The 27699-nt window shown below is 37.3% G+C and overlaps 3 protein-coding genes and 1 long non-coding RNA gene across 4 annotated transcripts; 1 reads left to right on the top strand and 3 right to left on the bottom strand.

The window, feature by feature from the left end:
• Positions 1-670: 670 nt before the first annotated feature.
• Positions 671-6481, bottom strand: LOC104445627 (putative MO25-like protein At5g47540). The gene is made up of 11 exons (XM_010059535.3): positions 6030-6481; positions 5314-5475; positions 5057-5175; positions 4313-4387; positions 3374-3467; positions 2515-2574; positions 2008-2076; positions 1536-1634; positions 1271-1315; positions 1081-1183; positions 671-991 (listed from the first exon to the last, which is right to left on the bottom strand). Exons 1-11 carry the CDS (start codon positions 6147-6149, stop codon positions 915-917), a joined length of 1023 nt encoding a protein of 340 aa, XP_010057837.2. The 5' UTR covers positions 6150-6481; the 3' UTR covers positions 671-914.
• A 4317-nt stretch (positions 6482-10798) lies between these two features.
• On the bottom strand, positions 10799-12095 carry LOC120294127 (cysteine proteinase inhibitor 1-like). Its single transcript, XM_039314105.1, has one exon. It carries the CDS (start codon positions 12014-12016, stop codon positions 11666-11668), a length of 351 nt encoding a protein of 116 aa, XP_039170039.1. The 5' UTR covers positions 12017-12095; the 3' UTR covers positions 10799-11665.
• Positions 12096-18479: 6384 nt separating this feature from the next.
• LOC104447535 (cysteine proteinase inhibitor 1) lies at positions 18480-18869 on the bottom strand. Its single transcript, XM_010061258.2, has one exon. The coding sequence runs from the start codon at positions 18867-18869 to the stop codon at positions 18480-18482; it is 390 nt and encodes a 129-aa protein (XP_010059560.1).
• Positions 18870-26525: 7656 nt separating this feature from the next.
• LOC104445631 lies at positions 26526-27298 on the top strand. The gene is made up of 2 exons (XR_726027.3): positions 26526-26633; positions 26765-27298. It is a non-coding gene; the product is annotated as an uncharacterized LOC104445631 (long non-coding RNA).
• Positions 27299-27699: the final 401 nt, after the last annotated feature.

The following is a 27699-nucleotide window of genomic DNA, read 5'->3' as shown; positions in this document are numbered from 1 at the left end:
AATTGAGTATTGATTCAAAGTTCATAAATCACAATACACAAATTCAAGATTGATAAATCAACAGTGAGCCAAAGTTCAAGACTATTTGTATCGTTATCTTTAATTTTTATTCCTTTCATATTTAAAATAATTATAAAGTATTTTCTGCTTAACTTTTTGTTGTCAAAATTTTTTTTTTTTTTTTGTGACTTAGGAAACCCCGCACAACCGACAGCTGGAAGTAAACCCTAAAAGGCACGTGGGAAACCACCACCCATGCACCTGAGTAAGTCGCCAAATGATTCGCCAGCCTCCCTGCAACTTGTGTCCCGAATGGAAGTCTGGAGCCTACCCAACAGAGCCACCGCGGCGGGTGGTTTGTCATCGAAACATTGTTAAGTCGGAAACAATTCATGGGAAACGGGGTTTTTCCCCAAAACATACTGGCCGTTAGCATATATATAGGCTCCTGGAATATTTGCACACTAGGCCGGTTAAAAAGCGTCTTTGGAGCTCGGCAAGAAAACTTCACGCCCACATCCAAAATTCCGTCAAAGAGAATGGCAAGGACCGTGTTACTGCAGCTGCAAAACACAGGAAGATCGCCGAAGTCACGGCGATCGCAAGAGCTGGAATATCAAGCCTTAAACCAGCCAGACCAGCTTTGCATTTCGATTTTAACAAAGTGAAGGGAATGAAATATACAGATGTGTCTTACAGATGTGTCTTACACAAATTGCTAAGCTGATTGATAAGGTTACAAAATTTGCATTCTGGTTTGAAAAATAATAATAATAATAATTTACTTGGCAGGACGGGCAAGATTCAGGAACTTTTTACCTTACAGAAGATGAAGAGCCTCTCATAATTCACAGTTATATAATTGGGAGGACAACCATAATACTTATGGACATAAAAATACAAAACGGGCCTGTTCACGAGCTTTCCCTTGGTTCGAGCGCCTCTATCTCTTTGACTACTTGAGCTTTATCCGCCTCAAACTGTTCATACACTGCAACAAGACAGAACTAAACGTGTCACTCAAGTCCACGGTCGCTAATAGCATGAGTTTCCGAAAGAGAGAATTGACTATCTCCTAACCTTTATCAAAGTTAAAGTCAGCAAACAGGCGGAGAAGCTTGCTTCTGTTTGTGATGAGTATGCCGATGATGTCGAGAGGTTTGTTTTGGTTGGCAGCAAAGAGCTGCAGAAGTTAGAAGTGTCGAGAATTTAGAGAACTGTTGAAGCAACGATGTAAATTCACATTCTTAGCTCTCCCTGGAAATAATACCTTGAACACATGGAATGCTTCCATCTGGATGCTCTTACTTGACTCCTGCAGAAGGCTAGCAGTTAATGCGGTAAATTCAGTTCAAATGGCCATGAAAACAGAGGAAACCCGTGAAATTAACAATCCAAAAGCTGAAACTTTGTTCATCCTAAATACATGAGTTCATAGACTATAAGAGGGGTTAAAGACCAAGGGGACATCATATGTCCGCCGAGATTCAGAATAATTTCAGTGAGGGGAGAATATCATATACAAAAGCAATTACCCTGAGAAGATTCATGAGAATCCTCAAATTATCCCTCGAACTAACATAACGGGTCATCACTGCTGAATTTGAACGATCAAGCAGCATATCTCCCAGAAGCTGCCACAAAGGAGAATAAAAGAATGAATAAGACTACATTCCATTATTTACAGAACCCGATGATGCAATGACCTATAATGGAAACTTCATTGCAATGTATGCTAAGAAAACTCTAGGAACCAGATTTCCTTGAAATCTCCAGCCCAGTTTCCATCAGGTTTACATTTCAAATCTAAAGAACTTCGTGATTCTAAAACATCTCCAACACACTATCTTTGGGTCAAAAACATAAATTGTACTTGGTTCCCTAGAATTTCTCAAAGAAAGGACATTCTCCAGGAAAATTAAAAAAGGACTGGTGGGGAGTATATCTGCAGTCTACTGCGGTATTTCAGAGCATAAGCTTGCAAAAGCCATTAGATAGATGCTTTACCTTTACAGCTTGCCGCCTGGTGATGTAATTATTTGACTCCAACAGCTTCGAGTTATACTCTTCAAAGAACTACCCACAGAAATAAAAGGTAAGCCAATCACTTCAAATGTTCTAATATTGAGATCTCTAAAATTGCAACATCCCATGGTTAGGTGAGATTGTAAAAGCAACAACAAAGAAACAACAAGACAAACACTTGTTCAGCCAAAGAAAAACAGAACAAAAGGATCGCACAAATATTTGCACTTAATCATGTAGACAAGAAATTGGATGATAAGCAGTAGAATTCCAAAGTTGATTACTCCGCAAACCAAGTCCCAATGTGGCAAAGCTAAAATTTTCAAGGCCCCAGAACAATATAAACTGTCATTGTGTGAGTTTATATTGTCCTGTGGGCTGTTGAGTGTAACTACATCTAATAGCGTACAAAAACTAGTTATCTGGTGTGCATGTACTAATGCACATGCCAAACCCAAAGAACAACTTCGCCATACAAATACTGCTTACCCAGTCATAATTCTTGGTAAGAAAGTCAGCTACAGTAGATTTATGCCTCGTCAAAAGTTCCTGGAACCAAATGTAGATAGTGTCAGGTATAACCAATGCATGTATACTTGTCAAACATGATTCACCAAAAATAATTTGTTCTTTTCCTGTTTGGTAAGTTGCAAAAACAGATTAGCATCTTCATCAACTATGTATAATGATAATTTAGTTAACAAACCATACACGGCAAAGAAGAGCCAGAACCATAGGACTCCGACAAGTAATATTTTGGGCAGGTGGTGGAGTCCAAAGGCTGTGGCATGGAACCTTCCATGGACTAATCATGTAAATTGAAAGCCTATGTGCAGAGCATGTCACAGAACCAGGGCAATGTCTAGGCTACCAAAAGTTAGGAACAAAAACCAAAAAACTTAACTTCCATTTCTCTCATTGTTCAGAAGGGGAGAATCCCCTGCTCAGAAAACCAATCTTACCCACTGAACCAGTCTAGGCTACATATATGACCTCTACTGTAAACAAATATATGGTCAGACTGTGAAGTGAGAATCTATTTTCAGAGGAAAGTCGTTTCCAGTTTACTAGAAGACCAATTGTTCCCTTGATAGAAGAACTGCAGCATGAAGGAGAACTGAAATGCCACTAAAAGAAGTAACCCATTATTACAAGAACCAGATAACCAAGACAGTCAAAGATTTCCTCAGATAAGTCACATTCCCATTCCACACCATGGTCAAAAGCCATAAACAACAGAGCAATTCCTATGTCCAATTAAACTCTCTCTAATGAAAGGCCAAGGTTTGCTAATATTTGGTGAGAATGCGGAGTTAATGTCTGCAAGAAAGTGTTTTTTGTACTTGACCTTAAAGGTTGCAGCGGCATCTGCAGCAATGTCGAAATTTGGGAGTTGAATGTAATCGAAAAACTTCTTCATGTGCTGTGATTCCAACACATACCTACAAATTGAGTAAATAACATCAGATCATTACCAAAACTGTGCAAAGCAAACTGCATATCAAAATTTAAGCTGACATCTAATAATATCTCAAACTTCATTTCCCTAAAGTTCCCTGATGCCACAAATTGATGAATCATGAATTTTTTGTGGCATCCAAGTGTCCTGACAAACTGGGCAAAAAGTCTCATGCTTGATACACTGATACAGTACTTACAATTTCATTTTCACATGAACTTCTTCAGTACAAATACTTATTCTTAGTCGTAATTTATACAGTGATATAGTAGACAGTAATGATGTTGAAGGGTCCTGGAAAAGCCAAGATGTCAATATGTATGTTAATACACATATACATACAAAAAACATATATGGTAGTCGATAATGCAAAAGGTTTCCATGGAAATACAGAAATATTTATATAACGTTGTATACTTGTTAAAATGATTATACTAGCAAACAGTATCATATGCCCGGAGTAGACATATTTCTGACATGCTCAATCTTAAAAGCACAAGTCCTGCAGTGTTACTTTGAAAGATATAACAGCACAACTTTTCCCCTGGTGTTGACTTTTAGTTGACTATGTATATAACTATGTTGTTATCTGAATTAGAAGAAACAACACAACGGTATAGTAGTAACAAAAGTAAGAATATAAAGTAGCTCAATAAGCTAACATGCAACAAAAAGTGGTCATTAAACTTATTAAGAAAATAAGCAGAGAGAGAGAGAGAGAGAGAGAGAGAAACAGAGAGAGAGGAAGAAGATGAATAGTCCTGGTTTATAAACAGAGAGAGAAACAGAGAGAAGAAGAAGATGAATAGTCCTGGTTTATAATCTCACTTTGCAACAACCTGATGCCGTATGCACTCCCTCAGCATTGCCCCATAGTGTAAAGCCATCTCCGTGTTCTCATAACTACAAGAGACAACATAAGCCAAGTTATAAGATGCAAATGAGTACAGCATCTAATTGAGGTGACCAAAAAACAACAAAATCACAACATACAATCATCCAAACATATTAATGCTGGCAATTTCCTCAGCTGGAGGAACAAAAGATATGCCCCATCCATTGAGAAAGCACAGGAAGTACCAACCAGTACAATTTAGCAAGAAAACTGAAACCAGCTTCAAAATATATAATTTACCAAAAAATTAATTGAAGAAATTAGAAGACCAATCCTCTGTATCTAACAGATAATTTTTCTTAAGCTTTTTATCCAGTTTTCTTTTGTGTTTCTCCAATGGTTAAACAAGGCAGTGGAGGCGATTGATGAACAATAACCCCAGTGGGTAAAGTGGACTCTGCCAACCAGGCCAATCTTGAATGTCATTCCTCCAATTGTTGTTGCACTAAAGATGCTAGTAAACAAAAGAAATAGCAGCAAAAGAAAAGCAGTAACTTCAGATAGAATTTCATTATTTGAAGTGCTTAAGAAATCAACAAATCTTCGACTTTTATTCGAAAGAAATGGCGTTTTTTTGGGACAGGGCAGAGATCAAAATCTAAGCAGGACCTTCTATAAGGTCTTGACACAAAGTTATAAGCTCTGATTCACACCATAAAGTTTAAACGGCCACTTACCCTGCCATCAAAATATCCATCAGATCAAGATTTGCTTCAAGGTAATCTGAAGCAATCAATCGCGAATGAACTTGTTGCCTCTGTAAGTTTGCAACAACTTGAGTGGCATCTTTACGAGCCTGAAGAAAAGGTAGATGCTTATCAATACAACACACAAAAAGGACCCCAAGACTTTCTTACTAATCACTTAAGGAGTACAAAAGAATTCTCTCGCGAAACCCAGCCAATTGAAAGGGGGGACTCTCAGATAAGCTAACCTCTAAGTTCAATTTCGGAAGACAAATTATCAGAAGTCTCAGAGTGTTCTCTCTGAAAAGTTCCTGAGTCAACTGTGCACAAGCTTCTGCTACCGGCTCGGCTTCACTACTCCCATAGAGAATTGACTTCATCTCCCTTATATTTTTAAACAAATCTGCCATCTGCATGAGGACAAAGAACAGCAAGATCAACGTCGTTTCGGCCAACCACAAAGCTTATTGCACAACTCTGGCTTATATGATCAAATGCTAGATCAATATGCTAAGCTACCAGAGAATTACAAACGGCAAGCTTCAAAAGAGCCTAGCTTGATATCTAAGAACTATTTTCCATCCTAAAAGCCCACATGCTAATCAAATTTCAGCGGCGCCAACATAACCAAGTAATGACGAGATTCTTCAGCCAATCCGTGAGGAATTCAAGGACCCTTAAACAGTTGAATACTTAACGAAGCAGTATCAGCTAAAAAGCGCCAAACTTTAGAGGAAAACCGGAAGTGAACTCCTACTCCGAAGATACTGCAGAAATTTTCGCAATTTTCAACTCAACTTATTCCCTCCATTGGAAAACCAACCACCAGCCGAAACAGAAACCAATTCCAGCTCCTTCCCACTCGCGGCCCAATTCAACCGTTGAATCCAAAAAAAAAAAAAACTCCATACAGAGAAACAAAAAAGGATAATCGAAACCACGAAAAACCGAAAATCGGAGGCACCTTCTCCTCGCGCTTGCTCTCGCGCGCATCGCCGCTGCGATCGACTAAGACGAGGAGATCGCGCGTCTGGCGGACCACGTCCACCGGGGTCCGCGGCTTCGACTTGAACAGCCCCTTCATCGGCGGCCGCCACAAAACCCGCCGCGGCTCTCCGTCAACGCCCTCCGGCTCGGCTCCGCTCGGCTCGGCTCGGCTCGATCGCGGGACGTGGGCACCGCCGGATCACCGACGCTCGCTCCCTCCCGCGCAATCCTCCATGGAGATTACTTACAGCTCCGCCGCCTCCTCCGCCGCCGCCGCCGCCGCCGCTAATCCCCACTACTCCCCTAGGGTTTCCCGGCCGAGCTCCTGGATTTGGCGAAGAACAGATCGGGCATGACGAGATAGGATTTTTGCAGAGCTAGAGAGAGAAAGAAGAGAGAGAGAGAGAGAACGTGATCTTCTGATTTTCATGCAGTTCCCTTTTATTTCTTTAATTTATTTGTTTCATTCCTTTTTCTTTTTTTTTCCCTATTTTTCGTTTAAATTTTTTATTTTATTCGGAGTTTTTTTTTTTTTTAGGACGTGGCTATGGGGCGTCAGATCGCGACCCGGCGAGAGATCCGACGGTCGTCAGGTCGCGATTCGGTGGCCGCGGATGCACGGTAGCTGATCGGGCGGGGACCAACGGATCTCGAACCCTCCTTCGGGGTCGTTAACACGTGTCCCTCTCTCCCTCTCCCTTATATCTTCTTTGTTAATTTAGTTCTAGTTGTTTATGCGTTTTATATTAAAGGAATTTCCTACCTTAGTACATTAGTATACGATTACGTATGAAATCGGAATACGTGAGTCAACTTGTAGTCGAGATATAGTAAAAGATAAACAAAATATAATGGTTAATACCTTGAAAAACCCAAAACTAGTACATATGTGACAAATTTACCTCAATTGACTATAAAAAGTCTTAAACCAAGACATTTATGAAAAATTTACTCCAAACTAATTTATTTGAACGCAAAAACCAAAAACTGATAAATTTGTGACAAATATACCATTCGCTAAATTGTATTAATACTACAAAAAAATCACAAAAATTGTAAACTATGATAAACATAGCATAAAGTTCTAAATTGGTATACCAGTCAACTGTCATATGTCATTTAACTTAATAATTTGATAGTAAAATTTAACAAAAACTAATAGATAATAAATTTATCACAAATATACCAATTTGATGTAAATTTGCAAAGGTATATTAGTTTTGTGTTTTTGATGATAAAAAAAAAAAATAGTTTGGGATAAATTTGTCACATGTGTACCAATTTGAAGTTTTTAAAAATATTAACCCAAATTATAACGCATTAAAATATCACATCAAGTGTTTTGTCGAATGAACCACTTGACATGATGTCAATGTTAAATCGAGAATAGAATCTTATGATGTAAATACAATAGTATGAAGTTTTGTTTGCTTGGACGGTTGTCTATCATTTTTTATTCAAAATCTAAACAACTTGTTTTACCTTTTCTAAAGGAAAAATGATGCAAATGATTATTAAACTTTGGTTTAATGTACAATGTTATTCTTGAATTTCTAATTTGCTTGATGTGTCCATAATTATTGATAAATATTCAATCTAGTTCGTAGACAAGAGGAAATCGATTATTGGGCAGTCTAATTCTCACTCGGGAATCGAGAATTCAACAACATGGGCCGGTTCTTAATTTTGTAGGATCGAGAACCAAACTAGTGCCTCTTAAAATCAGCAGTATGTTTGTTGTTGTTGTTGTTGTTGATTTGTCGTTATATTCTCTCATTAAATCGCATTTTACCTCTTAACAAATAGAAAATCCACCAATTATTTGTTTTTTCTTTTAGGGTATCAAGAGTAAGGTCGCATAGAGTTGAGAAGTAGAGTGCAAAAGTGTTTTCTTTTCCTTGTATCTATAAGCATCCCGTGTTTTTCTACTAGATAGCTAGTTTGAGGAAAAGTATTTTTTTCCCTAATCTTTCTTGAAAGTTTAGTTTTCCTTCCAAGTATAAACTTCACATTAATTTTTATAGTTTCTTAAGAAATTAAAAAGAAAAAACCAGTTTGGTCTAGGTGATATGGGTACACGGTTCCACATATATGAACCAAAAATCATGAGTTCCAATTTTTTGGAACCAGGAACTAGATTGATGCTTTTGAGAATCGCTTGGAACCTACCGGTTCGGTCCAGTCTAAGTGCTTCCTTTTGTTACCTTTATGATTCATGACATCATTCCATTAATTTAAGTTAATGGAGTTTACTATGTGGGTTCAAATCCTTTAAGTTCAAATAGTGAATCATAGATAGATTGTCCTCTTACGATAAATCTCAAATTGGGAAAAAGATGACCACGTGGAATACTTGGAGTCCTTAATTTGTTTTTTCCATTTTCTAATAAAGATGGATATAAGGACAAACATGCTGACTTATCATTTTTAAAAATCCAACTCGATACATAATAATTCACGTAATCAAATAATGTCTTATTTGTTTTTTGAGTAAATGAAATGATTATATCGAATATTTACCAATAATTTCAGGATCATATGGAACAAAATAAATCTAATGAAGATATTGTATATTGTAGCAGAGTTCAGAAATCACATTACACAAAATAAATAAATAAAGTTCAGGGATGATTTTTATTATTATTTCTTTTTGTATGGCATGGTGCGCGTTAACAAAAACTGCATTGCAATATTGTGCTGATATTTATTACCCTCCATTCACTAAGAATGATTTTCTAAATTGGACATTTTCTTTAAGCTACATCATATATTTCCACGCAACACAACGATTGATCGCAAAAGCATGCACATCGCTTCTCTCATGACCTATTCGAGTTATTTATCAAGACAAAAACAACCATTTGAACTGATCTGTATATATTACCCACTTTCCTTCCAAAAACAAAATAAGAAATAAATAAATAAATAAAATTGCACTTGTAAGGGTCAATTATACATATGTGTAGTTGCTACGGAATGCATATTTACTAACTTAGAACGAGTCGGAAGTTAAAACCTTAATCTTTTTTCGCCTAATAATCTAAATTTTTGGGTGTTACAAACTTACAATTGGCTTCATTTTTAAGACATATACCTGAAGGATTTTTATTTGTATACACGATTTCTGTGGAATTGAATCATTGGCGGTGTCCTGGATGTATGTCAAGTATATTTCGAACTTTATTTTATAAGGTAGAATTGAATATTTCGGATCCAAATGCTCATAAATCATATACAAAAGACAGTATAAATGAAAATCTCATATCCATTACACAGTCCTTAAATGTTCATGCCTCAACAGAAATGACCTTTGGAGGAACCAGAGTCGGCGACTTTTCAATTAATAGACACACCAGCAGTTAATTTGCTCCCATCCCTTTCTATAAAAAAAAAAAAAAATAAAAAATAAAAAATCTTTTAACAGCATATCCAACTTTAAGTCAACTTTTGCATTTATATCCAATCGACCCTCGGGCTCAGCTTCTTTCCAACTCCACTCTCACATGCCTCCATTTCTCATTTAATGCATTGCCTGCCCCACAATCTAGGGCTTCATGTGCTGGAATAATCTTTTAGAACAAAAATACCAATAACTTCAAAAGTCATTTTGAGGAGGAGGATTGATTCCCTTGAAAACCTCTAACTTTAATTTCAATTTTGTCCCAAATTTTTTCTTTTTGTCTGAAAATATCTCCAAGTTTATTGTAGTCCCAAATTTGCCTAAGCATCCAAAAGTCGTAACTGTTTCTGTAAAATTATCAACATCAAGAGACTGTTGTTGTTCTATATGAATGTGATGGTGTCAATGAAGACACATGTTATGACAATGGACCTCTCGATGGACCTCTAGTTGACCTTGATGTCGATAATTTAAAGAAATTAGTAACGATCTTTGGATGCATTGGCACATTTGGGTCTAGAGTAAAAGTTGAGTTCTTTTTCAAAGACAATTTTTTTCTTTTTTTTTTAGATAGAATTGAACCTAAAGTTGGGAGTTTTTTTAGGGAGTTAAGCCGGAGTAAGGATAACAATACTAAGAATTTTTGCTAACACTTAGTATACCTGGTGATTTAGTAATTGGATGTTCAGGTAAGAGCAAAACCTATATATAAATAGTCGATATCCAATATAACTTGGTTTTGTCCAATCATTAATAACTTGATTATTTTTTAAATATCTTGTCAAATCATTTAAGCTCCGTTTGTTTCACGACATTTAAAGGATTTGGAAAACATTTTTTTTTCAAAAAAAAAAAATGATTGGTTGTCCACGTCGGCAAGAAGCAATTTTTCATCAATAGAGAGAAACATTCCTGCGGTTGAAATAGCCGGTCCGCTTGGTTCTTGAGTTGAACAAATCCCAATTGCACACCTTCGAGCAAAGGTAGTCAAATCCAATTTTATAACGGACCATAGTTTTTGTTATTTCAGCCCCGGTTGTTCATACAATGGTGCAAATAATTACTTCCCATGGATCCAATATTTCATTTGATATGTTTTGTGTAGCACCTTGCATTGCCAGCCCACAGGAAATTGAGGATGGTATTTGAACGAGGCATTCAATCTACGCAAATTGAATTCAAAGCCCTAAACATACCATAAGGAAATAGATATGTGCGCGATTCTATGTACTGTTTAGCACTACACTCCAATTCATCTGGTCCAAGTCAATCTAGATAATACGGTCAACAGTGAGTAATAGTGGAAATAATTGAGATCAAGTTGGCTTGTCAAGATAGAGTTGGAAATGATAAGATAGAATACGATAAGATATGATCCTTGATTTTTTTTTTTTTTTTAAATCCTCATAGCCAGTAGCCATTGTTGGCAACAACCACCTTTATGGTGGTTGTGTCTCCACGATGACCACCACGACGGTGGTGGTTGCCATTGCTGCGGTGGTCCTTCATGACCATTGCGATGGAGGAAAAGGAAATACGGGAAGCGGGGTTGGAGGGGAAGAGGACGAGAGACATTTTGCCATACGCCGCGCCGACCGCAATCCCGACATCCATCATGGGCGGTCCTGCACATTCAGGCCGTAGATCCGAGGCGGAAGAGAGAGAAATCGCCGGAGAGATGTGATAACCGAGCAGTCGTCGCCTAAGAGTGGTGATCATGGCGCTGCGATCGACGACGTGATCGCCATGGTACTGCTGAGTTGCAGAACAACGAAGAGTTTCCATTCTTATATTTCACCCGAAGTCATCTGAGTTTTCATCAAGAACTTACCTTCGGCAGATTGTAATTCGTCCGAAATATCCCTTAAATCTGCTTGCCCCACCGTCAAAGATCAAAATTTGAATAATTTCTAAGCACTCCTCCAAGGAAAAGACAAAAGCTATATGCAGATCTCTCATCTCAGCTCACCTAATCTGATCCATCTTCACGAAATTCTTGCCTGTTGCATCACGCAAGACCAGACCCAGAAAAGCAAAAGCAGAACAAGAAAGGGAAAGATAAAACATATGATCAGTCAAGTTGCACCAGACGTTTCAAACAAAACCGGGCCATCAGATCAGATTACAACGTCCATCCTAAGAAATGAAAACCAGATCTTGTTTTATTCTCAATATCACTATAAACTATTCACGAACGCGACTCAGGCGTTGCCCTAAACGGGCTTGAACGACGTGAGACTCCTGAAATGCTCCCACGGCTTGTCCCAAACGACGGCCTCGAAGTTCTTCGTGTCGGCCCCGTCCTTGGCCGCGACGACGAGCTTGTAGTTCGTCCCCGCCACGACCTGCGTCTCGCCCTTCACCACCTTCTCCAGCACCAGCCCCGTCTTGGCCTGGTCATTGTGCGTCTTGATGGCGAACTTGGCGATCTCCTGGACGTACGGGTCGTTTAGGTTCTTTATCGGCTCCCACCCCCCGACCAGCGGCTCCGTGCGGGTGGCCCCGGCAGCCAAGACTTGAAGGAGGAGGAGGACGGCGGCGGCGGCGACGATGAGGAGTCTCATTTTCGAAGGTTTTCGGCTTCGGTTTTTGGTTTTGGTAACTGTTTTTCCTTGTAGTGGGGTTTGAGATTGAATGCTTATCTCGATGGTTTCTATGGGTGGTGACTTGTGGGTACATACATTTATAGGTCTTGGAATTGCGGGAGTCACGGATGTCGCGTGGTTTGGGAAAAAAAGAAATTTATGGAAAGGTAATTTTTCATGGATTATGAAATTAATGACTTGCGATTTAACGGAAGCTAAATTAAGGATGTAATAAGTTATGTAGGAGTATCGGATTCCATTAAATACAAGCAAAGGGACGTTTCGGACACAACATGATTTTAAAGATAATTTGTATTTTGGAATGGAGTTTCCTAATTTAATTTTGATTTTTAGTTTGATCATTTCCTAGTTAAACTTTTCCTTTTAATTTGATGTTCCCAAGTTTAAGATTTTTTGATTTAGGCTTTAGGCTCTGTTTGGCAATATTTTTATTCTTTTGTTTTTCTATTCTTTTATTTCCTTGAAATAGAAAAATAATGAAATCCATTCAATAATATCAACTACTTTTTCTATTTTCCAAAATAGAAAAGTGGCCGAGAAATATATTTGAAATAGAAACAAAAAATAGAAAAAAGTAATTTCTTGTTTTTATGAATAATTTCTAGAATTAAGTTATTTTTTCTTTTCTTTTTTTCTTTTCTTCTTCCTCATGGCCCGCGCCCTGTTGCCGCCCCTCTTGTCTGGCCATCATCGGCCACTAGTGATCGGTGGTGGCGATCGGCCGTGGCGGCAAGGAATAAAAAGAAAAGGAAAAAAAAAAAAAATCTTAAAAATTACTAAAAAAATAAAAGAAATTATACGTTAAAAAAAAAGAATTGTGGATCATACCAAACATATTCCCGTTCTTTTTTCATTCTAAGAATAAAAATTTTATATAATTATCAAACGCGTTCTTTTACTCAAAAATTATTCTAAAGAATGGAAATTGAAAAAGATTATTTATGAAAAGAAATTATTCTTAGAAACAAAAGTATTACCAAACAAATTGTGTCTTACTCCCTCAATAAATAAGAAGTGCATTCTAAGTCGTATGCATGCAAGATTTTGAGTTCATAATACACGGATTTCTTTTAAGTGAGTGATTCATTTTATTCTTTATCCAAATCATTGGTGGTGAAACTTAAAGTTATTTATTGTTGAATGGTGGAATATTCCTTTATGTCTTGATGGTGAACTTTTTTATCTTAAAGTTCTTTTTCCAAACACATCAAACATATGCATTCCATCAAATTCTTTTAGCAATTTTAGCCTAACACGCCACTCATCAAGTTGGTATAAGAGTTTCTAGGTTGAGTTAGTCGAGTGAATTCTCCCGTTCTCTACTTCATACTTCCTTCTAAAAAAAATGGGAAAAATTATCCAAAAAGTTCTAAACTTATTGTACTTTTATTAATTGAGTCATAAATCTTTCAACTTTACCAATTGAGTACTAAACATTTCGATATTTTATTAATTGAGTCCATCTAACCAATTTTGATTAGAATTCATAATGTGGATCCCGATCATTTTATGTGGTATGATCGACGTTGACATAAACAAAATTATTTTTTAAATTTTAAATTTTTTTAAATTTCTTTTTAAATTTAATTTTTTTTTTTTTTTTTTTGCCTAGCCTTTGGTAAATGACGAGGGTTGGCCTTGTGGACCTTAGGCGAGGTCACCCTTGCTAGGATTTGGTGAGGGGCGACCTCACAAGCCATGAGTGAGGCTTGCCCTCGCCCTCCTCGGTCATGGCCTTTGGTCGGTTGTAGGAGGCTAGGTGACCAGCCAAAGGAAAAAAAAAAAAAAAGGGGAAAGAAATTAAAAAATTAAAAAATATAAAAATAATTTTAAAATTCCAAAAATATATTCAAAAAAAAAAAATTTGTCCACGTCAGCAAATTTTGGCTAAAATTAGTTAGATGAACTCAATTGACAAAAAATGAAAATGTTTAGACTTAATTGTTAAAGTTGGAAAGGTTTTGATTGAATTGATAAAAGTACAACAGGTTTCGGACTTTTCGCCAATTTTCCTTTTAAAAAAATGAATAATCTAGTTATTAGAGGCTTGACTATAGAACAAACCCACAGTGAAAGGTGTGACCTCGCTATAGAGAATCTCCGATGATAGATCTGAAGTTGTTAACCTCTTGGAGAACGAAGTGAGACGGGGAAAATAATGGAGACCATCAATTCACATCCACCACACTATTTGACACATAAATTTTGGTGTCCCACTTACTTCACTGCATAGAAATTAGGGCTTGCCCTGGGCCCTAGCAAAAACATAAGTTCATTGCATATAGTCACTAGGAGTGCATTTCAATTAATTGCATTTAATCGGACCAACAGTGGAAAATTTTGAGCTTAAATGAATAGACTGAGTTCGCAAAGAGGGGAAGAATTCCACCAAGCTTTGGTGGGGTGCTGGCCGAACTTCAGGGGGGCTTTATTAAGCTTAATTGAATATAATTCAGCCCATTTGAATTAATCAAGAAGTAGACGCTAGGCTTTAGAGTCCATGAATCAAGAAAAAGGCCTTTATTAAGTCCGTGATTAGACTTAGGTTAACACTATATATATCAAATTATGCCTCACAAATTAGGAGTCGGGATTTCACAATTCAGAGAACGCCTTTAGAGAGACACATGAGAGAAAGAGAGAGATAGAGGCGTTCACCTTCCTTGTTGGAATCAAAGAGGACTTGGGCAAATTGGTCTATCTCCTCTGCAGGGACACCACTTTCCTAAAGCAGGGAGAGGAAAAGAGAGAAAGTTTGACTTTCTTCTTTTAGTTATTTCTCACATGTTTGAGTACTATTGCTTGTAGCTCTTGTCGTCGCTTCACCTTGCTTGTTGCCGCTGGTTTGTTCGCTGTGCCGCCGTCGTATCATTGTCCATCAATACTTGACACCAACCACTCATCCCGAATTTTCGAGAATCCGAAGATCCGATTGTTCATACAATCAAATCTTTCTTTGAATAGTGAGGTTTCCTCAAATGGAGTTAATTACAATTGGTAATTATCCATTCCATAATAATCAGTTGAATTCTCTTTCACATATTTCTTCTAGAGTTACAAGCTTGAAGATAGCTGTTAATTTTCTTTTAACTTCAATTTTAGTCGAGGTAATATCATGATCTTCTTACCCAAATTCCATAAATACGTGAACAATAATTTCTTCTTACTTGATTGTATGAGCTACTTCTTTTAGCAATTCATGAGTCTATCCAAGCTTTTCATTGGTAGTTTGACTTATGTATTGCTATCTGTTTAGTCTTGGGATAATATTCTGAAAAGTTATAAATTCATTGTAAGGCAGCCAATTCAATCCTAATTTTTTTATAAAATTTTCCAATTTAATTATAAAAATTTTGCCAATTTAATCATCAACTTTTTGACAATTTGTCAATGTAGATATTGTAGCCAATTTTGATTGAAAATCACCAATTTAAATGCTCACCGTCCTACGTGGTATGGCCAATGCCGATATGGACGATTTCTTTTTTTTTCCTGTTCTTTTATTATTTTATTATTTTATTATTTTTTTCCTAATTCCTTTCACTGGTCGCCATGGCCTTGGCGATATTTGGTAGAGGTTGCCATTAGCTACAATGAGGGCTTGCAGGCCTTCACGTAGAATTAACAACGGTTGGGCAACTATCACTGAGGCCTTGACGACAAGCGGAGGAAAATAGGAAAAACAAGGAGGGAAAAAGAAAAAAAAAAAAAAAAAGAAGAAGAGATTTAGTTTTAAAAAATTGCAAATATTGTCCATTTCAACGCTAATCATACCATATATGATGACTGGCGCTAAACTAGATTGCCACATGAGTGATTCTTGCCTAGAATTGGCTAAAGGAATTTTGTTGGAAAATCACCAAAAGGTTGAGGATTAAATTAGCCAAATTAGGAAAAGTTTATAATTGAATTGACTGTTGTACAATAGGTTTAAGATTTTTTATTTTTTTTTGACAATTTTCCCTTTGGTCTTCCTTAGAGTATTAGTGATCAAGATTTCACTCAGCTGTTTATTTTGTCATGGTGCCTGCAAGTCTTCATGAACTTCTCGTCCTTCATATTTTTGTTCACTTTATGTCAAGGTCCATCTAGCTTCCATCAGTCTTTTCATGTTGTACATTAGATTACGTAATAGAGATAAAACTTCATTCATATAAATATTTCTTGAAATGAGATTACATTTGTATTTATTAATCAATAACGAGAGATAGAAGGTTTTGTCAACCTTAAATTGCCATAAAAAGTTTTCCCAACAAAGCTGCTGTAATGTCTAGTAAGTTGCAAAAGCGGTCCGAGAAACTTTAATAGTCGAGGTCCTTTAAGTAGAGGTAATTGTGGCGTCTCGGGAACTTTCATTGTTGGAGACCTTTCCCACATCTTAAGGATGAAGCCCTATCTAATTAGAGGTTACATCTCCATCAATCTGCGTTGAGTGATGCAGGAGTATCGAATTCCATCGAAGACCATTTGTTGTTTGTGCAAGCAAAGGGACATTTCGGGCACAACATGATCCTATAGAAGCAATGAGGGGAAAGCGTCCAAAATGGAGTCTCAATAAGTTGAAGAACAAAGGCACTTTCAGCTGATTTAAAAGCTGAAGGGTAGCTTCCAAATTTAAGTTGATCCCCTAATTTGATGTTTCCTAAGTTATTGTGTCTTAATCTCTCTCTAAATAAAAGTGCATTCTCTATTGTTTGTATGCAGAGTTTTGATTTGATAATGCATTAGAATTTTTCTTAAGTGAATTATTCTTTTCGTTCTTTATCTAATTTGTTGGTTAAACCTTAAATCCCTTTGGTTCTTTACCTAGTTCAATGGTCGTGAACCTTAAATTCCTTTATCATTGGCTGATGGAACAATAATTTATACCTTGACAGTGAATTCTTCCATCCCAAAGTTCTTTTCCCACAAACATATGGAACACTTCCATTTCGTCAAATTCGTCAAGCTACTTCACGCAAACTCACCACGCATTAGTGAGAGAGAGTCTGGAAATGTTAAAGGAAAATACTAAATACGTGGCGATGGTTCTGGATTTCGTTAGGTAAAATTAATCGTGACACAGAAATATACACGCTCATGTATTATATAATCTGTTCATCAAATCGTAAATTTTCATTTATTTTTTTGTCATATTATATCATGAGTCAACTCCAAGCACTAGCCTAAATCCACTTTTTCAGTTCATCCAAAGGAAAATTATGCGTCACAACTGGGGTATCCTCCAAGTCCAAAATTAACTTTTTTGGAGCTGACTCCAAGCGACGGATTTGAGAATGAGATCTCACGCTCTTTGAAATTTAAGATCGTACTCGTCTCATTTTATTTCTTGATCAGATCCTTGGGTTTAGTAGCTACAAAATATAGTCAAGTCGATAAAGTACGTTCTGATTTTTAGGTAGGGTGCTCGACAAAATCCAGAGACCAAAACCCAAGAATAAAGATGTGAGACCATCTGCATTCAATGGATTTTATCCCAAAAAAACAGTGTGGAGAAAAGAAATCGCAGGCAGAATTTTCGAAGGATCGTGAGGGATGAGCAATAGCGACGGGAAATGACAGTGTTTTCGACAGATGGACCGCACAAACGTTAGAATGGTTTGTCTTGCTGTCCATCACCGATGAACAAGTCGCAAGTGGTCGTGAAAAGGATGAATCTGGAACGCCTTCGTCGTGTGGCTTCCGTCACAGCTTGAGCTCTCCTCTTCTTAGGGTTTTGCCAATTAAGCAGGCACCTCAATTCAACTCCCAGCAGCACAACTCTCAGAGCTACGAAAGGAATCATTAGACCATTTTCGGTGACGGATTTGCTTACGAGAATGAATGACGCTAAACTTGTTATCCACTTAGCCTTGATCAAAAGAAAATTTCTCGTCCCTCTAATACTTTTTGCCAAAGTTGCAACAAATGTGTGCGATAGTCGTCGTTGCCATAGACAGCACGGTAGTTTCTGAGTCTCGGAAGAAGATTTATTTAATGAAATTAACAATATTAGATTCCGTTTATTTCACCAAAAATGAATAATTTCAAATTTATGTTTTCAAAAAATAATTGCATGAATCATTTACAAAAATAAATGAACAAATCAAATATTTAAATATAAATTATTATTGATGATAAAAATATTTTTTATTAGCTAATTATTTCACGAAACAAACGGGCAAACTTCCCGAATTTCATTTTCTTTGCGATAACCTAATTTATGAATCATTGAAATTTATCTGCTTTCCCATTCCCAATTCCATCCAATAGTGAGATCCACGGAAAAAAAAAAAGAAAAAGAAAAAGACAGACATATCTATTTCAAAGGGAGCACCAAATAAGTTCCTTTCCTCAATTTATATGGCAGCTTTATCATCAAATTACTGAAAATGTGGTACGTCTAAGGATGATTATTAACAGGTAAGACGAAACGACGACCTCACGCCTTGCCCGGAACGGCCGTAAACGAAGTGAGACGCCTGGAATGCTCCCACGGCTTGTCCCAAACGACGACCTCGAAGCTCTTCGTGTCGGCCCCATCCTTGACCTCGACGACGAGCCTGTAGTTCGCCCCCGACACGACCTGCGTCTCGCCCTTCATCACCTTCACCAGCACCAGACCCGTCTCGGCCTCGTCATTGTGCGCCTTGATGGCGAATTCAGCGATCCCCCTCACGTACGGGTCGCTCAGGTTCTTTATCGGCCTCCACCCCCCCACCAGCGCCTCCGGGGAACCCCCAACCAGCGCCTCCGTGCGGGTGGCACTGGAGGCCGAGACTTGGAGGAGGAGGACGGCGGCAGCAGCAGCAGCGAGGATGACGAATCTCATCTTCGGAGGTTTTTTAGTAACTGCTTTCTAGGGTCTTCTCTGGCTTTGAAGTGGAATGCCTATCGCGAATGTTTTTATAGGTGGTGGGAACGTGTATTTACTATTTAGATTTTGTAAACAAGAGAATGAACTCATCCGATTTTGCTTTTGGGCCAGCTAAGAATTTTCGTTGACTGAAAACAGTTCTGGATCTGCTGCTAATTTAAGGATTATATTATAATGCTTTTAATTATCTTGCTTAAAGGTGAGCAAGTTACCCTTTTAGGGTTCTTTTAACCAACATGCATGTGTCACGGTCCGTAAATCCTCCTGTACTCGTGACACTTGTTAGCGATGTTTGGGGTTATTGGATGAAGAGTGAGGAAGCAGAGGGGATGAACACAACCAGTCAGTGGGAGTGTCGTTAGAACGGTTAGTGTTAGGAGTTCTAGAATAGAATAATTATATCATTTAGGAGCTGAAGGCGGGGTTGGCTTTCCGTGCACAAACTGGTCGGGAGCTAATGCTGCTCTCTTGACGAGGTCATGGCAGGCCGAAACTAGTAGAGATTTGCTATCTCACTCGATAAACTATACGCCCAAGCAAAGCTGGGCGTGATACAATCTTGTACAGAGAATATATTCACCGTATTGTTCGCTGGAACAGCTATAGAAGGAAAGCTGGTCTGGCCACTGGGCACTGCACGGGTCATTCTGCGGCCAAGGAAACTATCGGCCTGTGATACATGCACAATAGTGAAGGGATTTCTAGCCTCATATTTCATGGCAAGGTCTTAACTGACTTCATGCTTTGAGAGATTAATGAGCTCTTTCAATTTAGCAGTTACATCTATGCTGGAAGTCGCATGGAAATATATATGTTCATGTATTTTTAAGTGGAGTTTAGATCAATAATTAGACTAGTGTATTCTCCTCTATTTATCGGACGACATCACGAGTCAACTTTCATGCATTAGCTCAAGTCATCTTCCTAATTCAATCAAAGGCAAAATATGCACCTCAGAATCGGAGGGACTCCAAAGTCCAAAAAATCACTTTCTTGGAGCCTGACTCCAAGCGAGGAAATTGAAAATAAGATCTCGTGCTCTTTGGAATATAAGATAGTATTCTTTCATTTCAATCAAGTCCTCGAATTTAAGCGATCTTCCTAATTCAGTCAAAGGCAAATTATGCACGTCGGAACCAAGGGACTCTCCGAAGTCCAAAAATTGCTTCCTTGGAGCTTGACTTCAAGCGAGGAAATTGAAAATGAGATCTTATGCTCTTTAGAAAATAAGATGGTGTTCTTTCATTTTATCTTTCAATCAAATCCTCGAGTTCAGTAGTTATAGAATAAAATCGAGTGGAAGAAGTATGTCGGTAATTTTTGGCAGGACACGAGGTAAAATCCATAAATCAAAAACCCTTAAAATAAGATGGGAGCTTGCCTGTACTCGATCGATTTTATCCGGAAACAGTGTGCGGAGAAAGGACATCGTAGCAGAATTTGTGGCTGGTAACAAGGGATGAGCAAATGGCGGCAGGAAACGACAGCGTTTATGACAGATGGATCGCACAAACGTGAGAATGGCCCCGTCTTGTCGTCCACTTCCGATGCAAAAGTAGCACGTAGTCGCGGAAAGGATGGATCTTGTCAAAATTCATAATAAAGATTGGTTGCTCGGTGCTTAACCATTTCCGATGAAAAATCACAATATTGCACGTGTAATCCATTTTTGAAAAGAGAAAATAAGAGAAGAAAAGTATTGGTGAGATTTTAAATTTCAAGAAAAATAATAAAAGGACCACTCTTGAGGTTATCCTAATGTGTAAACAAAGTTATCATGTACATGATAAGAATTTACAAACACAAATTTGTGTTTCAAAACATGCCAGACCCCAGCATTAGACAAAGAACAATCAACAAGATGATTCGCCCAAAAACTTACTAATTAGTTTTTTTGAAGCACTCTCAATAGACCTACCTTCACCAGAATGTTTGACTTAATAAGCTATGAGCAAAGTAATATTAATTAACATCAATACAATGAAGAACTTCAAATTGACACGTTTGTGATAAATTTACCAAAAAAATTAATATATTCGTGGAAAATTTAACCTCCATTAGTTTCCATTTAATTTTATCACTAAATACACTCTAACTTGTGCCATGAAAATTGTATCCGTACTTCATATTTGATCATATTATTATTATTATTATTATTATTATTATTATTATTATTATTATTATTATTATTATTATTATTATTATTTATTATTATTATTATTATTATTATTATTATTATTATTATTATTATTATTATTATTATTATTATTATTATTATTATTATTATTATTATTATTATTATTATTATTATTATTATTATTATTATTATTATTATTATTATTATTATTAGTAGGATTTTGTTAAAAAGTGCTTTCACGCACTATTTTTCTCGTGTTATTCGTAATCGACGTTTTAGACACCAAAATATTTTCTATTAGTTATGCTTAACATGTACTCTAGAGGCATCTATTAACAAAACCATTCTTATTATGAAAAAAAAGATACTTTTTCTGGTCTTTGGAGAAAATTTGTTCGAAGAATTGAACAAAATTTACCACATGATCCTCAAACTTCGTAAATTTCGTTTTCTTCTATATAATCTGGTTTTGATTTTAGTGAAATTCATTAATTTCAACACTCTCATGTTCAGCCTATTCCCTCTTCTTGCGTATATCCATTGGCCACGAGTCTTGCTTTATTTCGTACGACTTTCCCTTTCGTTCATCTTGTTTGAACACCCATTTGGCTCCAATAACAGTTTTTCCTTTTTGGTTTGGATGTCAATTCCCAAACATCATTTATGCTGAACGGTCCGAGTTCTTCTTGCATAGCTTCAATCCAGCTTTCATTGGATAAAGCTTCTTCTATGCTCTTTGGTTCAATTTCGTAGACGAGTGCCACAAAGACTAGACTCTTCTCGCCTTTTGATCTCTGTGCGAATTCCTTCATTCATTTCGCCGATTATAAGATCTTTGGGATGACTGGACTTATGCTTCCGGTTATTTGTTGATTTGTCTCAGTTGATGATCTCTTTCTTTATTTGGTTCTTCACTAACAACCTGATGCTGGTTTTCAAGAGTCCGAGATGCTTCTTGAGTTGTAGACTTTGGAGGGTCTGGAGTAGGTTCAGATTCTTCTTGATGAGTCTGACTTGATTCATCTTGCATTGAGTCTTGAAATTTGACATTCATTGACTCCTCTACAGACTGGCTCTTCTTGTTATAGACTCTGTAAGCTTTGCTTGATATAGAATATCCAAGGAAGATACCTTCATCTGATCTTTCTTCAAACTTACCAACTCGATCTTTTGCATTTTTCAATATAAAACATTTGCAACCAAATACATGAAAGTATGAAACAATAGGCTTCTTTTCTTTGAATAACTCATAAGGGGTTTTCTGAAGAATAGATCTTAAGAAGACTCTATTGATGATATAGCAAGCTGTTGAAATAGCTTCAGCCCAAAATTGAGAAGAAATTTTACTTTCAATTAAAAGAGTTCTAGCCATTTCTTGAAGAGATCTGTTCTTTCTTTCCACAACTCCATTTTGCTGAGGAGTATACGAGAGGAAAACATATGCTTACAGCCAGTTATTCATCACAGTAATTTTGTAAAATCTTGATTTTCAAATTCACCTCCATGATCTGTTCTTATACTAGAGATAACACAACCTTTTTCATTTTGAACCTTTTTAGCAAATTTTTCAAAATACGAAAAGGTTTCGGACTTACTTGAAAGGAAATATACCCAAGTAAAACGGAGTAATCATCAACAATTACTAGGCAATATTTCTTACCCCCAATACTCGTGAGTTCTGGTTGGTCCGAAGAGATCCATATGCAACAACCGTAGAACATGATTAGTAGAGACATGATTTATTGGCTTAAAAAAGAATTTCTTACCGCTTTCCCCGAATACATGGAGTGCATGAATCGGTCTTTTGGTATGGCAATTTTGGTAGACCTCGAACAAGCTGCTTTGATGATATTTTGGCTAATTGCTTCATATTGACATGTCCAAGCTTTTTTGTGCCATAAGCTTGCTTCGTCTTGAATTGAGATAAGACATTGCGATTCATTTGGTTTCACATCCGTAAGATAGATGTTTCCATGTCTTCGACCCAGAAAAGATTGAGTAGAGTCTTTATCGATTCAGACATGTTCCTTCTTGAAAGGAGATCTTGAAACCAGTATCACACAATTGACTAATGCCGAGAAGATTGTAATTGAGTCCTTCCACTAAGGAAACATTACTTATTGTGAGAGTTCCAATTTTCACGGTTCCAAATCCCACAATACTTCCTTTGCTGTTTCCTCCAAATGAAACTTTTCCACCATTTACTTGAGCAAGCTTTATAAAGTAATTTGAGTCTCCTGTCATGTGTCTTGAGCATCTGCTGTCAAGATACCACTTTACCTGTTTCTTGATGGAGACTCCGCATTTAACAAAGAGTCTCAAGCTTTCTTTGGTACCCAAATTTTCTTGGGTCCTTTGGTGTTAGTAAGATAAAATGTATTAGCCCATACTTTCTTAATAGGTTTCCATACCATAGGACACTCTTTTTCAAAGTGATCCGAACGTTGCACTTAGAACATTCGAGAGCATTTCTACCTACAGGTTTTACAAAGACTTTCTTGAAGTGATTTTTGTAAACCTCACTCGAAAGCCTTTTCTTAATTCTTTCTTTTACTTTAGGAAAATCAATCAAGGGAATTGTTTCTTCTGTCATACCTAGACCAGACTTATTGAAGTAAGGTCTTTGTCTTTGAAAGAATTTTCTCAAGTTTTTCAGATCCCATAGAAAATTTCTTTGATATATTAGATAAGTCTTTTAAAAACGCATTTTCTTTTAAAAGATTTTCTTCATTTTCTTTAAGATTGGAAACGACAAGTCTAGACTTTTAACTCTTTCGCTAAAACATTTTCCTTTTGTTTTAGAGCTGAGTTTTCCTTTTAGTTTGGAAATACTTTTGAGAGAAGTCTTAAGACTAAAGCATAGTTCCTCAATATATTTAGAAACTTTGACAGGAATTTTAAAATTACTTGCCTCAAATTCACCGTCCGAGTCTCGATCCCGAGTCCGATCCAGTCCGAGTCTAATTGTGCCATCGACATAGATTTGCATATTCATTATCACTTTCTTCACACTTAGTATCACTCCAAGTTTCAGCTTTGAGAGCTTTTCGAAATTTTTCAGCTTTTCCTTTCTTCTTCTTCAAAAGAGGACAGTTGGGTCTGATGTGTCCCTTTTTTCTTGCATTCAAAGCAGACTACATCTTTGTTTGGTTCCTCATCATCAACAGACTTGGTCTCGCTGTCTTTGAAAGCCTTGTTTCTTTGAGTTGAACCTTCTTCCTTTTCGCTTAGTTTTATGAATCTTCTTATCATAAGAGCAAGCTCCTCATCGTCCATATCTTCTTGAGAATCGTATCACGTAATCATCATTTGATTTTAATGCAATGGATTTCTTACCTTTTGGATCTTCATCTTCATTGATCCTTTCCACTTCATAGGACTGAAGAGTTCCAATCATCTCGTCGACGGATAGTGGCATAATTCTCTGCGTCTCTCTTATCGAAGTCTTTATGTGATTCCAATCCCTTGAGAGTCCACGCAAAGAGCTTGTTTACCTTCATGGGATCAGAAGTTGGTTGACCTTGATTTTCAAGACCATTCACAATATCGCAAAAACGACTAAACATGTCGATATAAATTCTCCCGGCTTCATTCTCAAGGCTTCGTATTGACCGAGAAGAATGTTGATTCTTGTTTCCTTCACTGATCTTGTTCCTTCATAGGTGATATGCAATCGGGGTCCCAAACTTCTTTTGCTGTACCACAAGAAGATATTCTATTATATTTAGTTGGTGATAAAGCACAATATAAGGAATAAATTGCTTTTTGCATCGAGTGTCTGTCTCTTGGTTATTTCTTCCCGAGACATTCCGGATTCTTCATTTCTTTTCCTCTTTCGTAGACCGATGCGTGGTAGGAGTAATTCCTTTTTCTACAACGTCCCATTCCAGAGGATCCTTTGATCGTAGGAAAGCTTTCATCTTGTTCTTCCGAGATGTTGTAATCCTTTCCATCAAAGTAAGGTGGTGCGGTATTGCTTTGCCCTTCCATCAGCCCTAGTGCTAGCATACTAGCCATGGATCTTTTACTATGAAGTAAAACACTTCAAATAAAGTAAGTACACGTGCTCGATACCAATTGATATTGCTAGTATAAACACCTAGAGGGGGGTGAATAGCGCACAAACAATTTTCTCAAATTCGGACGCAATTCTTAATGATTGAAATACGATCGAGGTAGAGAGAGTAAGGAAGAGAAAATCAAACACAGATTTATAGTGGTTCGGCTTATTCCAAGCCTACGTCCACTCTTCCGCACCGACACCTCCACCTAGGCTGGATTTCACTATGATCAAAGATAAGTTACAGCACAGCTTTGCCTTGATTCCATAGTGTAGATGTTCTATCACACCTCCTCAAGGTCTCTCACAAATATAGACTCTCTTTTGTATATAAGTATTCGCTCAAGAGATTTATCTAAACAAATAGGAGCTTCAGACTTTGGAATTCTTCTATCGCACACTCTCCTTAAACAACTAATAATGTCTTCCTTATATACTCCTTTATGCCATCATACCCGTTGGCACTTTCCAAAGGAATTCCTCCAATCTACCCGTTGGACGGAATCAATTAGGAAGATCGTTCGAGCTATTAAAGGAACGCGTTGATAGCCCATCAATCTGTTCGCCCCATACAATCGGGATCTCGGTTTCCATAAGCGTAACCTTCAATAATATTTAGACAATCATCGAATCTTCAGTCATTGAATCAATCTTGATCAATCAAAAGATTCTCGATACGTTTCTCCAGCCACGAGATCTTCTCCGGATGATAAGGTTAAATCCGAACAAAACATCCAGTTTGAGATAACCTTTCTTCAACGGATCGTAGTCAATGAGGATAGACTTTGAGTCTTTGAAGTTCTGTCTCAGTTCGGAAGTCTTCGACTTTAAGCGACGTAGTCGCGGACCTTCACTAGACCGACGGAAACATTTTGTCAACTTCAAAACTCTTCACGAGGATTTCTCCAACAATATTCTCCCTACAAAAGGGAAAACAAGGAAAATAATAAATTTAAGTCTACCACTTTTGATTTCAATAGGAATTTTATGGACAGTTTCGCCTTTCTAGAGAAAATGATGGATTTCGTCATAATGTGGAGTCACCCCCACAAGAAAAGAAAATCTTTGACTTGGAAAAATACTCCAAGTTGATAGGTTTATCAAGCCTCGTTGTAAGTGAAAATTTTAAATAAGGATCTAAAGTAGGGCCGCTTTTTCAAAAAAAAAGGATCCGAGGTGGATTTTATTTTAAATAAAACTCTTAAGTGATCAATTTAGTTTCAAATAATGGCTTAAACTCACAAATCCGCTGTAATCTTGTCCATGTTTAGGGCATTCTTGTCCAAATACAATTTTTTTCGTTCTTCTTTCTCCCTTTTGTTTTGTGGTTTGTGTTTTTTATTTTTTCTTTTCTTCTTTTTCATTCTTTCGTCTTCCTCACGCCTCCTTCGCTTTGACTCGCGTCCATCTTTGACGCCCCCTCTCCACCATCTCGTCGTATGACCAGGCAAACTTTTCTTCAGAGCAAGCCATTACAAAAGTGATTCCTTCAACCCGAGATTTATCGCAAATTTTAAGTGATGTGAGTGTCTTCCTTCTAGGCACGTATGCACCCTAAAGATGTTCGATGAAATGCCTGAATGGATCTGTTTAGCTTTAATAATGGATAATTTCACACTCCTTCCTGTCTAATGTGATGATGCCATTGTCCAGGACTTCAATATATAATATCGCTCGATGAAGAGAAGGTGTTAAGCAAAATAGGAATGGGCAAAGAAGACTGCTACTTTGGAAAAGCAGCTATGCAAGGCCTTGCTAGCCACATACATGCTCATTGGTGTCGTATGGCTCGACAATGAAACATCGCCCCTAGGGTGGCGCACGCTATAGCCTCAGCTGACAGAAAAGAAAGAGCCCGCTCACTTGCACGAGCAGCAACAATTTATCTAGGCGATAAAGAAACCATGGAAGAGTTCGATACCAAGAGGTATGATCGGCACAACTATTGATCCGAAGGGGTTTGTCGAAGCTGATGAAGATACTTGTAACTAGAGAACGATAAGTTTCAGCAAGAAGTTATAAGCTGTGGTTTAGGATGAGAAATGAAAGTCGTTGTGGAGCTGCAACAAAACTTGTCTGATATTGAGTGAATTAAGAGTGTTTGAGAACATGTTATGAAGTAAAAGCACTTAGAGCAAATTGGTAGTGTTGAATTTGATTATAAAGTTTGAGCATTCTTGGCCAGCCTCTTATCTAGCTTTCCACATCTTTGCTTTGCTTAAAATCATTGCTATTGATAACAGTTTGTTGATGTCATCTGGATTTTTTGATTTATTTGGCTACAACGTCGCCAATTGAGTTGAGAAAGTTTTTGTAAAATTAAACTACTAAAAAGAGATTAGAGTCACTATCAACTAGTATTAGGCTATTGCTTCAGGAGGTTCTTGAGAATAATGCTTCATCAATAACTTAGATTGAAACATTACATTTGCGTGATAAAACAAATTCAAAGATAAAGTATTAGAAAGCATTCATGTTAAGTGCCATGGAAGGCCACAAAAACTCGGACCACTAGTGCAAACCACAATAATGAACTAGACAGGTAGATTGAACTGGCGGTGATTTTCAGTGCTAGTAACTAAGGCGAT

Source organism: Eucalyptus grandis, chromosome 5 (assembly GCF_016545825.1).
Source record: "Eucalyptus grandis isolate ANBG69807.140 chromosome 5, ASM1654582v1, whole genome shotgun sequence".
NCBI lineage: Eukaryota > Viridiplantae > Streptophyta > Magnoliopsida > Myrtales > Myrtaceae > Eucalyptus > Eucalyptus grandis.
The sequence above is the reverse complement of the archived record's forward strand: the minus strand, read 5'-3'. Positions and strand labels throughout refer to the sequence as shown.